The 14,634-nt window shown below is 39.0% G+C and overlaps 2 protein-coding genes across 3 annotated transcripts; one reads left to right on the top strand and one right to left on the bottom strand.

Moving 5' to 3' along the window:
* Positions 1-11: 11 nt before the first annotated feature.
* On the bottom strand, positions 12-2,625 carry LOC137931154 (m-AAA protease-interacting protein 1, mitochondrial-like). The gene is made up of 3 exons (XM_068774556.1): positions 2,185-2,625; positions 1,071-1,269; positions 12-196 (listed from the first exon to the last, which is right to left on the bottom strand). Exons 1-3 carry the CDS (start codon positions 2,623-2,625, stop codon positions 12-14), a joined length of 825 nt encoding a protein of 274 aa, XP_068630657.1.
* Positions 2,626-4,754: 2,129 nt separating this feature from the next.
* Positions 4,755-9,842, top strand: LOC137931266 (beta-1,3-glucan-binding protein-like). 2 transcript variants are annotated; one of them, XM_068774693.1, is made up of 8 exons: positions 4,755-4,853; positions 5,971-6,163; positions 6,558-6,712; positions 7,216-7,379; positions 7,526-7,777; positions 8,253-8,398; positions 9,092-9,193; positions 9,582-9,842. In XM_068774693.1, exons 2-8 carry the CDS (start codon positions 5,975-5,977, stop codon positions 9,696-9,698), a joined length of 1,125 nt encoding a protein of 374 aa, XP_068630794.1. In that variant the 5' UTR covers positions 4,755-4,853; positions 5,971-5,974; the 3' UTR covers positions 9,699-9,842. The 2 variants fall into 2 exon arrangements, with proteins under 2 accessions (XP_068630794.1, XP_068630793.1); XM_068774692.1 differs by lacking the exon at positions 4,755-4,853 and having other exon boundaries at positions 5,849-6,163.
* The last annotated feature ends 4,792 nt before the right edge of the window (positions 9,843-14,634 follow it).

The raw sequence follows: 14,634 nt of genomic DNA, 5'->3' as shown, positions 1-14,634 counted from the left end.
ATTTAATAGATCTAACGGCGCAGAACCTCAAACCTAGTTACTTTGAAGTAAGCTATAGTCCATTCCGGAATACAATGAGGAGTGTATTCGCGATGAAATCTCGCAAAGATCTCTGTAAAAATCAACGCATCCACGGTGTTAATTGGTACCCATTTAAGCGCTAAAAAGGACATGTCGACGTCGCAAAATTTTTTATCTGAAATAATATCAAATAATATATTAGATACCAAATAGTGAAATATTATTAGTGCTAAACTTAGGACACAGAAATATGGTATTAGCAAGCTCATAGTCACTCAACGAGCCATGGAGAGAGGGGCTATGCCCAGGGTTTTAGATATACGAGATCGAATGAGGTAATCCGTAAACAAACGGAAATAACATGGCTCAGTGGATTGGTAGAAGTTGAACTGACTGTGAGCAGGCCACATAGCTCAGAACAGATTGCCGTTGTCACTTTAATGTTCTAGAGTACCACAGCATGACAAATGCAGCATTGGACGTCGACTCACAAGATTGACAGATGACTTCGTTAAAGTCGTCGCAAAACTTTGAAAGTAGGCCGCTTCCGACCGGTCTTATTAGAAATCTGTGGGGGATACCTATGCCCAGCAGTGGTCATTGCTCGACGGAAATAAATGAAATATTATATGATATTCGTCAAGTAATCTATGAAAACGAGGAGTGTACCATATAAAGTTAAGATAATCCTATTTTAACCTTTATGTACGCAGGCTCTCAAAATTAAAAACATAGTTCCTTTCCATTCGGAGCATTTTTACGTATGCCATGTTAAAATGTTTTTAACAATACGTGTACACACCTAAATCGTATCTAAACTGTTTAGACATTAAATAACATTTGGGCACATAGCGGTAGTATCTTCACGTTTGTTAATATTTACCATAAGCGATTTTGCTTAGAAATACAATAATCATTCACATCGGTTAGTTAGTTGTAAGACAGAGTGAAAATTTTAAGTAACAAATATCTTACACATGATTTATTAAGTATTGATGACGTACAGACGTACGTGTTAATGCCGAAATAAATTTGAATTCTAAACATACCAGCAATCCGTATAAAGTACACTTTGCGGGGCGATGATATTTGTATGTCTTCGTGCTTGAGTGCTAACAAAACTCTGTGACGACCATTCCAATTGCGCTCTAATTCCCGAAGTAGACTCAGGCGAGCTGGTTTTGTAAGAAGACCATTAAGGTCTTCATAATTACCATTACTAATCACTTGTGTCACCCGGGATATTGCCTAAACAGAATATAAGCGATTTCAAAATATGAAATAAAACTCTAGAAATATTAATTGTCTAATTCTGCCTGTAAAAATTTAGACGTTTAACAGTTACGACCGATTTTATAAATTTTAAATATCTCTTTATCAGTTTCCCTATTTTACACGCAGACAATTACTAAGACGCCTTACAAGAACCACGTGTATAGCACGTATGTCTTTGGTATATGGTGGTAATTTTTTGAGTTATGGTCTTCCTTGTCTTTCACAACTAGATCAAATGCAACAGGTTAGAGCTTATAAAACCAGGTAGTCGATTAACTTCTCCTACTAGGAACATAGTCATTATAATTAATGTCCACCTAAAGAAGAAACAGCATTTCTTAGGCGATAAGTTTTTTTTTCAAACTAACAAATAAATGGAATCCTTTTTTCGTCACTTTTCAAAAGTCAATACAAAACCGAAGGAATCATGATAATTTCTAAATTAAGAATGACTTTAATAAAAACTGATTATAGAGGCATGATTGGAAAAAGGTTGTAAAAGCTTTAAAGGATTTATTGTGCATTTGTTAAAAAAAAGCTTTTACATCTACCACCAATTACTTTATTTGAAGTATTTACTTTATGTGTTACATTGTTTATTGTTTTCTATTGGAATGAAACAGGCTAACAACTTCTGGACCACAGGGACAGATAGTAAATAATTATTTTTAAAACATTGTTCAAACTCATTTTCTTACTATATCTTCAACACGTTATTTATTATTTCTGAAACATTTGATTTTTTGTTAAGGTGTACCAGGCATTAATTGACAGCAAATGAGCTATTCATTAATCTCTTTAAGACTTTGACACCCATTTCCAATCACCTTGTAGAATAAAAGATACTTTTTTGTAATAGTTAATAATTTAAATTCATCGTAACCTTACTTGTTTAGTACCGTACTGAAATTCCTTCTCCGTAAAAGACGGATCCCAGACGCTTCTCAGGACACGGAAATCGATTTTGGTCATCAACCATCTAAAGGGATTTTGAAGCAATATCAGTTTAGGAACTCTCTTTTTCCTTTTATTAGGGTCTTCTCTTCGTCGAAAAGTAAAAGTTTTTGGTAGTGCCTTCAAAAGTTCGAGAGAGAGATTTGATGGTTGTAATAACTTTGGATTATCTTTTTTTTTCTTCTCCAAATGTACGTAATTCACGGGGAATTTTTTATTTGAAAATGAAACATTGTGCATCAAGTTTGTTTTGCATGGGGAAGTTAATACTTCTCTGGAATTATAACTAATGCTTTTAAATGTACGCTTCACGATAGCCAATGATGTTGTAATCGGCAGAAGTCTACTAATTAATAACATTGGTTTATTTGCCATCTGAAAAAATATAAAAAGAACCTATGTAAATGTTCCTAACAAATATTTCTGAGCCAAATGCACGATTGATACCCGCCTTATTTCTTATATAACACTTAAAATTAAACAGACAAATACACCTGAAAACTTGAATACTTTTTTTTATTTCGTCCTAAAGTCTTTCTTACCTATCATATCTTAGATGCTAACGATTTCATCAAAATTAGTAAACATGGTCTTCTAGTCATAGTTCAATAATTTATAAAAAACTAAGACGTACTAATTACGTCTACGAAAATTCTTATGGCAAATCAATACATGTCTTTAAAAAGGTGTATGTACATATACATAAATAATAAATAATTTCAAAAATCTATAAGGTAAAACAATCTAAAAGGTTAAAGTGTCGTTCGTTGCTTATAACTTAGATTTTATTATGATGAAATATTTATCTTACTAATAATAGCGTCATTACATGTGACCCTGTTTATTTTACATTGCATAATCAAATCAATGACGACGATTCCGCCTCATATCAATATGTTTTATTGTTGTAAAACTTTTTCTTACTAAAAATTACTGCTGATGAAATTATTTCGCGAAGGAGTAATGTAAATCCAATACAAAGTTTTAAATCCAATGTTCCAAAATTAAAGAAGTACTCCATTCACATAAATGACATTCGGGTAAATCATCTAGGTGAGCGAAATTGTTTATTACCATATAAATAGTAGGCTCCCATGCTCGATAGCCGAATACTTGTCCTTTATAATAAAGAAAGATATTTAGTAAGCAAACGTTTAGTCGGGTGACGCATTACTGAACTGATTTTTTGGCGACGAAAAACATACCGAACAACATTTTTCCCATGTTTATATTTTTATCATAAGCATTTTCGGTAAACCTAATAATTATATAACATATTAGGATTGTTTTATTATAACAAACCCTTATTCTCAAAACTTTTGGCTTGTTTTTGACTTCTCGAGTGACCAAACAAAAGTTAATAAGACCCCTCCGTTAAGACAAGGCTTTTCCTCCAGTTCGGAGGAAGTAGTGGGAAAGAGGGGCCGAGGGGCCGTGGGGCCTAAATAAACGGTAGAAGTTTTTGCGTAATAATATTTTATTTTAAATACAATACAAACCGTGAACAGGAACAAGTCGGAAATATCTAATAGAATGTAAAAGGAGCAAAGCTAAAATATTAATTTATAAATTTCTGATTTCCGGTTACTATATCCCCATTGCAAAACTTTAGCTAGAAATATGATTGGTTACGTATTTTTAACACATTTTTAAATTTTTTATTCACCGAAAAAACACTAATTTATTTAACTGATTATTAAAACTGACAACATGTTGTCAATATTACATTCCAACACAATTTGTCTATATCGATCATAGATAGGTATAATAATTTAAAAAAAAAAAAGAATTCAATTAAAAATTTACTATATTTACTACCTTAATCACGGCCACGGTCAGTAACCGCGGTAAATAATATGTATATATCTATATACGAGTACATAGATGAATACATCATTTTTTAACAAACGCGAAAACCTTAGAGTCCCTTACCGTATTTTAAATCGTACACTGTATTTGTGTCTTGCGTAATGACTAACACTTGTTTTGGGGTCACATGTTCTTAGGTGCCTATGAAAAAAGATAGTCAATATTGCTTTACCACCATTTTACATATTCCTCAGGTCTGTCTGGCCAGAGCACAGAGGGTGCTCAATCAATACCTTATTTTAGGTAACAAAGCTTGAGGTAGGTTATTTTTAAATACTGATTTTAATTTGAAATTATGATTTTGCTATTAGATGCGTTTTTCTTGGTAATGCTCTGCAAAAAGTACCTTCAGTGTGGATACACCTACACACAAAAACAATCAATTAAACAAAACTACGCAGGCTCGAACTTTTTGACTTTCGTGACTATGACGACTCATAACCTGAAAAGATAGCATGAAAATTGATTAGAACTTACGTAACATTTAAAGTTCACTAATTGCATACGTCATCAGGCAATCGGTATAGAATGACGCACACGTGACGGGATGTTACACACATTAGTATAAGGTTCGTGTAAATTTATTATGACTCGCTTCACTCTACTACTACTCGCATTTGTTGAATCATCGAAACAAATTATCTCGTTGAATGCAATGAGACTCCAACAATCCCAAATAGTTTAGTTTATTTACTGTCAAAGTGTACAAGTTTTGCAGAGTAACGCCTATGTTAGTGAGTAAATTTTAGTTGAAACAATCTTCCCGTAACTTACAAATATGTACGAAAACTTGATATACTAATGTTATTCGTATATTTTGAAACTATATGAATATAATAAGTATAGTTTTCGTGAAGAAAGAAACCTCATAATTTCTATTACATTATGTGTGTTGGTGGGTGCAATGCATGGTGACACTAGTTGAGACATGTCATTTAAAAAACTTAAATGTTGGCGCAAGCTTGATTGAAAAACAAGTTAAAATTCTCAATCAGTGAATATATCTACATACGCCGCATCGTCAATGCTCTGCTCGCTTTTATTTGTTGCTGAACGACGTTCATTTACTGTCGTGAGTAAATGACGATGCAGCTTTTAATGAAAAATGCATAGTTGTTGTCCGGCTACGGTTTATGTTGTTCTCGAGGCAACAAATCTAAATAAATAATTTTAAAATGGACAGACTGCCTAATTTAAAAGTAATGTCCATGACGTCAAGTTACTGTAGGAAATGATATGCACATAATTTTTACTTCACCAATGGATTTTTACATAAATGCATTGTTAGACTAGTATTGTTTGTACTATAAATTAATGAACTTAGTTTAATTTACACATTATAAAATATAATTAATCTTCCCATGAATCGAGTTTTAGACTCCGTCGTTTATTTCACTCTCTTAAGAAAACTTGAAAACTACATTGACGTTATTAATATAAATTATAACGTCAATTCATATTTCAGTTTTCGTTGGTACTAGAAGTATAAATGTGTAAACAATTTAAACGGATTTGATAATATCCAATTATTATCAAGATATATCGCAATAAATTATTTTTTTATCAACAATCACAGCTTCAAAATCTAAAATAGTAAATTATGATCATTAATCTATTTAAAATAAGTTGATCGATTACGGAACATTACATATGGTTATTGTTATCATAAAATAGATAAGATATAAATATGGTTTAAGTATGGCATGATTTTCGATGTAATTAAAACAAAGTTTCACTTTGTCGTTTATTACGTTTTTATATATTTGCAACCAACTAACAATCACATAAGATTTATTGCGAAGACAGTGTCGTCAGTTTCTTCGATATTATAGCTTAGATACATTTTTATAGCGAGATGTGGGTAATATTCCTAGGAATATTATCTCTAGCAGCAACATGCCGAGCTTGTACGCCCAGCATAACGAAAGTGAGCGGTACCCACGCTCCCAGCACAGTATGTTCGGGGGCTATGATCTTTGCCGATGACTTCGAGGATTTCGATTTGGAGAAATGGCAACACGAGAACACTCTTGCAGGAGGAGGTGTAAGTGAAGATTATTTGTTTTAATAGTAGCATAATTTATCCGACCGTATATTTGACTGATTATAGGAATTTCAAGTTTAAGGACATTACACAGACAAATGTTTCGCCGAAAGGCGCTTGATCAACGCACACACATCCAAAGTGATATTTGGCTAACAGCCCCTACATAAAAGTAACATTTACACGATATATTATAATTATTTGGTTAAACATAGGTTATTTATAAAAGTGAAAACAAATTAATCGCATATAAATAATTTCGGTTCGCTCAACTTATTCTCCGTTCCAAAAAAGTTATTTTGATGATTTGTCTGCCGATCCTTTTATTAATACTCGTATAAAAGCTGTTTGTTCAATTAACAAAATACAATTAAAAATTATCTTTTCTACACAGAATTGGGAATTTCAATATTATAACAACAATCGCACGAACTCGTTTACCAACAACGGGCTACTGTTTATTCGTCCATCTCTAACATCTGACCAGTTTGGAGAGGCTTTTCTTAGCAATGGCCATTTAAACATCGAAGGCGGAGCACCTGCGGACAGGTTAGATGATGTTGCTTACACTCTTATACATTATAATCACTATTCAAATGTTCATAATAATAACATAAAATAAATATTTATAGTTTTACATTGAGAAACAGCTAATATGTTATGACTACTATATTTTGCTTTGTAGTCGGTAAATTCCAACACTTCCAATTTGTGCTGGCATTTTATTACATGGGGATTTTTGTTAAAAAAAAATAATCGAACTTATGTCAGCCGATAAACGTCAACTGCAATCCATGTCTTCCCCAAAGATCGCCAAGGTGAGCGGTTTTAGGCTGCCTGCATCTGTGGACTTCCTACGACCTTGACTATATCATCATTCCACCTAGTGGGTAGCACTTTAGGATACTTTGTCTACCGTTTCTTGGTTGCAACTCGAGAATCTTTTGGCTCCAACGACCATCGTTTACAAGTGCGATGATATATCAACCTTGGACCAATCTTCAATCTCGTAGAAGAATATTTAATTCCATAAAAATTGAAACATATTTTAGATGTACAAACCCACAATGGTACGGTTGTGAACGCACTGGTACACCAACGAACATCTTAAACCCAATCAAAAGCGCACGCATTCGTACCGTCGAGTCCTTCAGTTTTCAATATGGGCGCGTTGAAGTCCGCGCTAAAATGCCAGCCGGAGATTGGTTATGGCCTGGTACGTTATGTTAATTACTCAATATAGATGAATTAAACATAAAAGGAGGTTTAATGTTACGTAAAAAGATTTTATTTATATTTAAATGCTTATCTTGTATATTGTATAATTAAATTTAAGACTGAAAAACACACGTTTGTTTATAGCTATTTGGCTCATGCCTGCTTACAACAAATATGGTACGTGGCCAGCGTCAGGCGAGATTGACCTGGTGGAATCCCGTGGCAACCGACATATGTTCCAAAACGGAGTCCACATCGGTACCCAAGAAGCTGGTTCTACTTTACACTTCGGTCCATATCCCGGCCTCAACGGTTATGAACGAACTCATTGGTTACGAAGAAACAGCGCCGGCTACGACACAGCTTTTCACCGTTATCAGTTAGAATGGACACCTGGTAAAAGATTACATATTGCCACTAATAAAAAATAAAATATTTTTTGTCAATTTTTACTCTTGTAATATTTGAAAGGCATGGTTTTATGTGAGCTTTTTTAATGCTTAACGTTTTTTGATGTCCACAAATTAATTGATACCATATCACAAACTGAACAAACAATATAACGAAGGCGTTATTTGCGGACGAGGTTTATGTAGCAAAAACATCGGTAAAAACATTGTATTATGACAGATAACATTCTAAGGTATTATTTGCGGATTTATTTATTAGCCGAAAATAAGGTTTATATGCTATAAGTATTTTCTGAGAGCATATTTGTAGGGCTCGATTTACTTAAGAGGTATATTCATTAACATTCTCGAAGTATATTTCGCGCCAGCTGTGTTAAAAAAACGTCGCAGACCTACAGATGAATGCTGTGTATCTTATCTGTATACTTGTAACATTAATCATCATTAAAGTAAAATTTCAGATTTCTTGCGGTTCAGCATCGATGATGTCGAACTTGGACGCGTAACTCCTGGAAACGGAGGTTTCTGGGATATCGGAGACTTCAAAAGCCACAATGTTGAGAACCCATGGCGATACGGGTCTAAAATGGCTCCTTTCGACCAAAAGGTACATTAATTTTTTTTATAACTTTGAAGGTTAACGTATGAGCATCTTAAGTTTATGTATAAGATCAAAAAAAGTTAGTAATTGAAATTAGTACTATGTACCTGGTTTTTTCTAAATTTTTTAAGGAATCTCGATTTTTAAAACGAAATCAACCAATTAAAAAAAATTGCGTTCGTGTGATTATATTAATAGAGATATTTCATATTTATAGATATTTCTTTTGACGGCTCGTTTTGTGGACTCCGCAATGACTGCCATTTCAACATGACAAATGTTTTACAATACGCAAGACTTCGGCTTAATATTGTTATATGCGGAAACACAAAAGAAAACCATTATTGTAATTCAACAAAAATACGTCAAGGCCAATTTATATCTTTTTTACCCGGATACCAGTTTATCGGGGAAGATTTCAAGAATGTCTAGCAGAGACACGTATGACGTTGAAATCTCTTGTTTGAAACAATTATTTTGGTTATATTTTATTAGGAAAGTTTTTTTTATTCTAGGCAATAACGATGATGAATTTAGTTCAGTCGCATAAATGGATAATTCAATTCACAAAAATTTTAAAATTTAATACCACTTGTTTAATAATCGTACAGATTAAAGTTGATAGTTGTTTGAAAAAAAAACCATTAGGAGACCAGGATCAACTGTAATAAATTGTGATAATGCATTATATTTTTTCAGTTTTACATAATTATCAATCTGGCTGTTGGAGGCACTAATGGATTTTTCCCTGATGGAGTGACAAATCCCCAACCTAAACCGTGGTGGAATGGGTCACCTATGGTACGTTACAACAACGTAATATTTAAAGATTAAAACTATTATTATGTAATAATTATTTTTATTAATAATATAAGACAGTAGCAACGTTTCAATAAACACAGAGCTACTTAAACGTTAAGAACTAATAAACGTTATTTTGGCTACAATATTAATAACAGGCATTAAAATTATTTTTTATTTGTCTACCAGATCTTCTGTCTTGGCCTTAGAATGATAGCTATAAAATTAAACTAGATTAAGGAATCCTAGCCAGACGTAATAATATGCATATGAAAACTACATTTTAAAAATTAAGATTCAGACAGTCGAATAAAATACGATTGAATTAAATATCGCGATGAATTTGACGTACATTATGATTATAATTAAAAACATGTATTATTTACAGGCGGCTACTGACTTTTGGAATGGTCGAGGCAATTGGTTGCCAACGTGGAATTTAAACGTTAATGACGGAAGAGACGCTTCACTGCAAGTCGACTACGTTCGCGTGTGGGCTTTGTAATTAATCTCCTATCTAGAGATTATAAATACATTTATCTGCAATAATCATAAAGTTGATTGTTCCTACTTAATTTCAAATTAGAAAAATTATTTCTGTTTTTGTGTACTAAGCGTTATTTTTGTAACCTATTACCACTTTATAACATTTTTGATTATTATATATGTCGGATAAACAGTCTCAGTAGTGTTTATAAAGCGTGCGATGTCATTTACCAACATCACTAACATCATTTTGGAGATCACAACAGTTTCAGAGAATCTTCTTATATTCGACTACCATAAACAACATCTTATACAGAGATTAACAGGACAACTAAGTTCTGTACTTGTGTCTTGTACTCATGTTTATGCAACTTAATCGAAATTGAGGTCTTTGAGCTAAAAACTTTACGCTAGAAGATCGTATTCCAGTTATAACTGTGACGCTCGCACGAAATGGTACTATACCCATGTCGGTGTATAGTAGTCATGAAGTATTGTGTAAGTTGACTGGTTTCTGATGATGATGATGTTGTTAGCCTTGCGGGCTTTCACAACTTCGTCGGACTCAGGGCTCGCGGGTCGAAGACCCGCGAGCTAATATTTATATACTATCCTACTGCTGACTCTCGGCGCGTGTGTGCGCTGCAAGAGACTAGCTAGAGTTGCTGTGGCTTTCCTCCTTCGATGTTGGTGTTGGAGTCGGCGTCGGCTTTAACGGAGTTTTCGTCTTCATGTCTTCTGTGTTGATGATGATGATGTTGTCTTCGTTTTCTTCTTCGATGTTTTCTTCTCGCTGCTGTCTCTTGGCAGTAGCTATTCGGTGCGCCCTCTTCGTCGGGCGTGTCCTGGCCATCTTGAATGTGGTCTACTTGGTGGTGGCCCCCTCTGATGTTTTCAGGGGGCGTTTTTTAATGCCTTTCGGGGTCGGAGCGTCCTCGTCCGGCACTGCGTGGCGTGGCCTACGCTTTGTTGTCGTTGCGTGTGTGTCTGGTATGTAGTTGGCCGCTTGGACCACCAGACTGTTCGGATGGTGTATGGCGTCATGGAAGTATCTCCTTGACGCCTCTCCAAAGTATTCTCTGATTGTGGGGAGGTCTAAGTCGCTGTGGAGGTCGACGTCCCTCTGGTATGGTGCCGCACCGGTTGCTTTCCGGATGAAGCGGTTTTGAATTACCTGCAGGCGATTCAATTTCAGCTCGCTGACATGAGCGAAGACTACGCTTGCGTAGGACAGTATAGGTCTTACGCAGGCTTTATAAATGTGAATTTTGTGCTTCAGCGAGAGTTTGCTGGAGGCACAGAGTAGAGGGTGGAGTTTACCCAATACGAAGGCTGCTTTGTTCCTCACGGTTTTGATGTGAGGTGAGAAGTTTAGTCGGGAGTCTAGGGTGACTCCTAGATACTTGACCGATGCTTTCCATGGGATTGGACGGTCGAAGAGGGTGATGTTGCCTAGTTTCCTTCTCTCAGGTACTGGCTTGAGTCTGCGCATCGGCTTTCTTTCGAATTTCTGGCCGAAGAGGACAGCTTCGCTTTTGTCCGGATTGATGTTGATTCTCCACTTCCGGAACCATTCGCCTAGGCGGTTGGCCGCGGTTTGGAGTCTGATCGTGATTCGGCCCTGATGCTTGTCTGTGTAGAACAGGGCCGTGTCGTCGGCGAACATAGCTAGTCCGACCTGGGGGTCTTTTGGTATGTCGCTGGTGTACAGCGAGAATAGGAGCGGTGAGAGGCAGGAGCCTTGTGGTACTCCTGCCAGGAGCGGTCTTTTGGAGGACCGGGCTTCTTCCACACGATATCTGAACGTGCGGTTCTTCAAGAAGGCTTGTATGGTGAGCACAAGCCTGTCGGGCACCTTGAGTTGATAGAGCTTATATATTAAGCCCTCGTGCCAGACTTTGTCGAACGCTTTCTCGACATCGAAGAAAAGTGCGCCGGTGAGGACGGGCTTTTTTGATCTTCCTTGACCTGACAGTATGTGTTCTGTCAGTCTGTGTACTTGGTGTACACATGAATGCTTCGGTCTGAACCCGAACTGTTCGTCCGGGATGAGGTTTTGACCGAATGCGAATTTCTTCAATCTTGATAGGATTATTCTCTCGTACACTTTTCCCATGGTGCAGAGGAGGCTGATGGGGCGGTAGCTGCTTGGCAGCTCTCGGGGGTTGGCTGGCTTGGGGATGCCGATGACGACCGCTTCTTTCCACTCGTCGGGGAAGGTGCAGCTGGCTAGCAGGACATTGAAAATACCTGCAAGCAGAGTTAGTAGCTGCCCGGGCAAGGCTCGGAGCACCCTATTGGTGATGCCGTCCGGCCCGGGTGCCTTATTAGGTTTGAGATCTGTTATGATCTCGGCGACTTCCTTTTCTGTCACTTCCGGTAATGCATCTCCCTTTGGGGGGAGTGCGGTTCTCCTACTTACTTCTGTGTTTACCAGATGTAAGTGAATAGGGTCGGTATAGTGCGTAGATGGTGTGCACTGGTTTTCTAGACTGTCGGCTAAACATTCGGCCTTTTCTGAGTCCTCGAAGGCGAGATCGGCATTGTTTGTCCTAACTAAGGGAGGGATGGTTGCGCAGTTGTCCATCTTCAGGCTTCTGGCCAGCCGCCAGAAAGCGTACTGCGACGGTTCCAGGTCCTGAAGCAGCGCATCCCACCTATCGTGTCTAAAGTCTGAGACGCGCGCTTTCACTTGCCTTTGTAGGCGGCGCAGTCTCTGTTTGTTTACCTGAGAAGGATGTTTGTCATGCTGCCTCATAACGGCATTCTTTTCCCTAATCAGCCTCCGAATGGAGCCTGGGAGAGCCCCGAGTCGGTGTTCCGATTCGGGTATCACCCTTGTGGCTTCTTCGATTGCTGATGAGAGGTGAGCTGTTAAGGATTTTATCGCTCGGCATGCTATGTCGGGCGTATCAATTTCGTCTGGAATCTCATCCAGGTACTGGGATTTCGTGGCCTCGAGTTTGACCCCGAGGCTACGCCAGTTGACAACGGTTTTGGTCAGAGGGACCTCACCGCCGGACCGGCCCAGCTTCATGACTACTGGTCGGTGGTCAGATGTAAGATCTTGTACCACCTTTATAGCTGCTACTTCTAATGTTATGTTTTTAAGCAACGCTATGTCTAATGTTGACGGCCGATGGGTGACTGAATGTGAGTACCTCGTCGGCTTATTTGGAGCAACTATGTCATAGTTAAGTGTCCCCGCTAGCTTGAAGAGCACCTTACCGTTCTGATTTTGACCTGATGCGTTCCAGGAGGTGTGTTTACTGTTGAGGTCACCTGCCAGAAGCTCTGCTGGACCTAGATTCATAATGGATTCCAGGTCCGATTCTAATATTGGTTTCTTGCATTGTTGGTATGCAGACACAATTACTAGGGACTGATGGCCCGTCATTGCCACCTTGCAGATGGTGGCTTCTAAGTTGACTAAAGGGGGGGGTGTGATAGGCACACAGTGGAGTTTTCTTTTGTAATAGATCAGGGTGCCGCCTAATGGTCCGGTCAGCCTGTCCTGTCTAACTATTTCATAATTGGCTATCTTGGGGTCGCGAGTTGCTGGTTTAAGAAATGTTTCTTGAATGAGCATGATGTCTACATCGTGCTCCCTAAGAAACAAGCCGATCTCGTCCCTCTGAGACTGGAGTCCGGCCGCGTTAAAGTACGCGACAGTAAGTGTTTTAGGTTTAGTCCTTTGTGTATTTGTACTACCCATTGTGGTTAGTTCTTGTGTTTAGTGCTCTGCTTTGAGAGCCCTGATTGTTGCGGCGTGTCTGATCGCCACCTCCATCCTTTCTTTCCACCCGCTAGCGGCGTGGAGGTCATTTGATAGCGCTAGGACGCTATCGATATCTATACGGTCCAAAAATCCCGTAAGGGACTCTAGTCCCGCACCTAAGTCTGTCATACCTGCCCTGGGGGTGGGTTTTCTTGCTGCTGGTGCTGGTGGTTGCGGCCTTGCGGCCGCCGCAGCTCGAGCTGACTGGGTTCCCGGCAGGGGTTTGGCCCATGCCGAGACTAGTGGAGCCGGTGCCGGGCGCAGCGGCGCTGGCGGTGGCTGGGTGGCGGTTGTGGTACCGCGTGGTTCCGGGCGGGGGCGGTGCTGGTAGCGCTGATTGCGCTTTGCACCCCCGCGGTGCCTGCGCGGAGCTTTGGAGCATCCGCGATAGTTCGCGGGATGTCCTTCAGCCTTACACAGGCAGCAGGTTGGTGGGTCGGCCGAGTTGGCCGGTCTATCGCACTTAATTGTGCTGTGATCTCCATCACATTTAACGCATCGGGGGCGGGCGTAACAGTTACGCGCCGAATGTCCGTATAGTTGGCAGTTGTGGCACTGCCCTACCTGTCCTTTCCTATGCGGGGTTTCTATTTTAATGCCGCTGAGCTGGCACAACGTTTTTACGTTGTACACTTTTTTGCCCTCCGGGGAGAGCTCAATTGAAGCCATCAACAAGGGGATGGGTTGTTTTGTCCTAGAGTTGGACATCCTGTAGACACTCCTCGCCGGAATGCCTTGTGCCTTAAGGTCTTCGAAGGCCAGGCCTGCGTCAACCTCAAGAGGGATGCCTCTGATGACAACCCTTAGCTGTTTGTCCTCCGGGAGAGCATAGGTGTGAAACCCTATGTTCTGTGCCCTGAGGTGCTTTGTAAGTTTACGGTAGTCGTCTACCGTACCTATGTTGATAATGATACCCTGCTGGGTATTTTTTGCCTTAAGGCAAGAAATTTTGTTTCTGGCTATCCATTTGGATAGCTCATCCCATTTGCCCTTCTCCTGAAGGATAATGGGCGGAGGGGGTTTGGGACCCCTGGGTGCCTGTGATTCGATTTCTTGGGCGGGGGACGGAGCCTTGCGCTCCGTCTGGGCCACTTTCTTAGGCGGCGACGCGCCTGGGGATGGGAGGACCGAGGTGTCCTCGGTTTCGCTTTTTTTGAGCGCACGTTTGCGCTTTTTA

Source organism: Battus philenor, unplaced genomic scaffold (assembly GCF_028537555.1).
Source record: "Battus philenor isolate CCGP_79_NKW_IND1 unplaced genomic scaffold, ilBatPhil1.0.hap1 SCAF_7, whole genome shotgun sequence".
Classification (NCBI taxonomy): Eukaryota; Metazoa; Arthropoda; class Insecta; order Lepidoptera; family Papilionidae; genus Battus; species Battus philenor.
This window is presented reverse-complemented; position numbering and strand designations above follow the sequence as displayed.

Excerpts from the sequence above, each read along its gene's own strand:
- LOC137931266 (XM_068774693.1), top strand. The coding sequence starts at position 5,975 with ATGTGGGTAATATTCCTAGGAATATTATCTCTAGCAGCAACATGCCGA. Across the intron at positions 6,164-6,557 it reads ACACTCTTGCAGGAGGAGGT|AATTGGGAATTTCAATATTA; the intron begins GTAAGTGAAGAT and ends TTTTCTACACAG. Across the intron at positions 7,380-7,525 it reads CGGAGATTGGTTATGGCCTG|CTATTTGGCTCATGCCTGCT; the intron begins GTACGTTATGTT and ends GTTTGTTTATAG.
- LOC137931154 (XM_068774556.1), bottom strand. The coding sequence starts at position 2,625 with ATGGCAAATAAACCAATGTTATTAATTAGTAGACTTCTGCCGATTACA. Across the intron at positions 1,270-2,184 it reads TTCAGTACGGTACTAAACAA|GCAATATCCCGGGTGACACA; the intron begins GTAAGGTTACGA and ends TATTCTGTTTAG. Across the intron at positions 197-1,070 it reads GTACTTTATACGGATTGCTG|ATAAAAAATTTTGCGACGTC; the intron begins GTATGTTTAGAA and ends ATATTATTTCAG.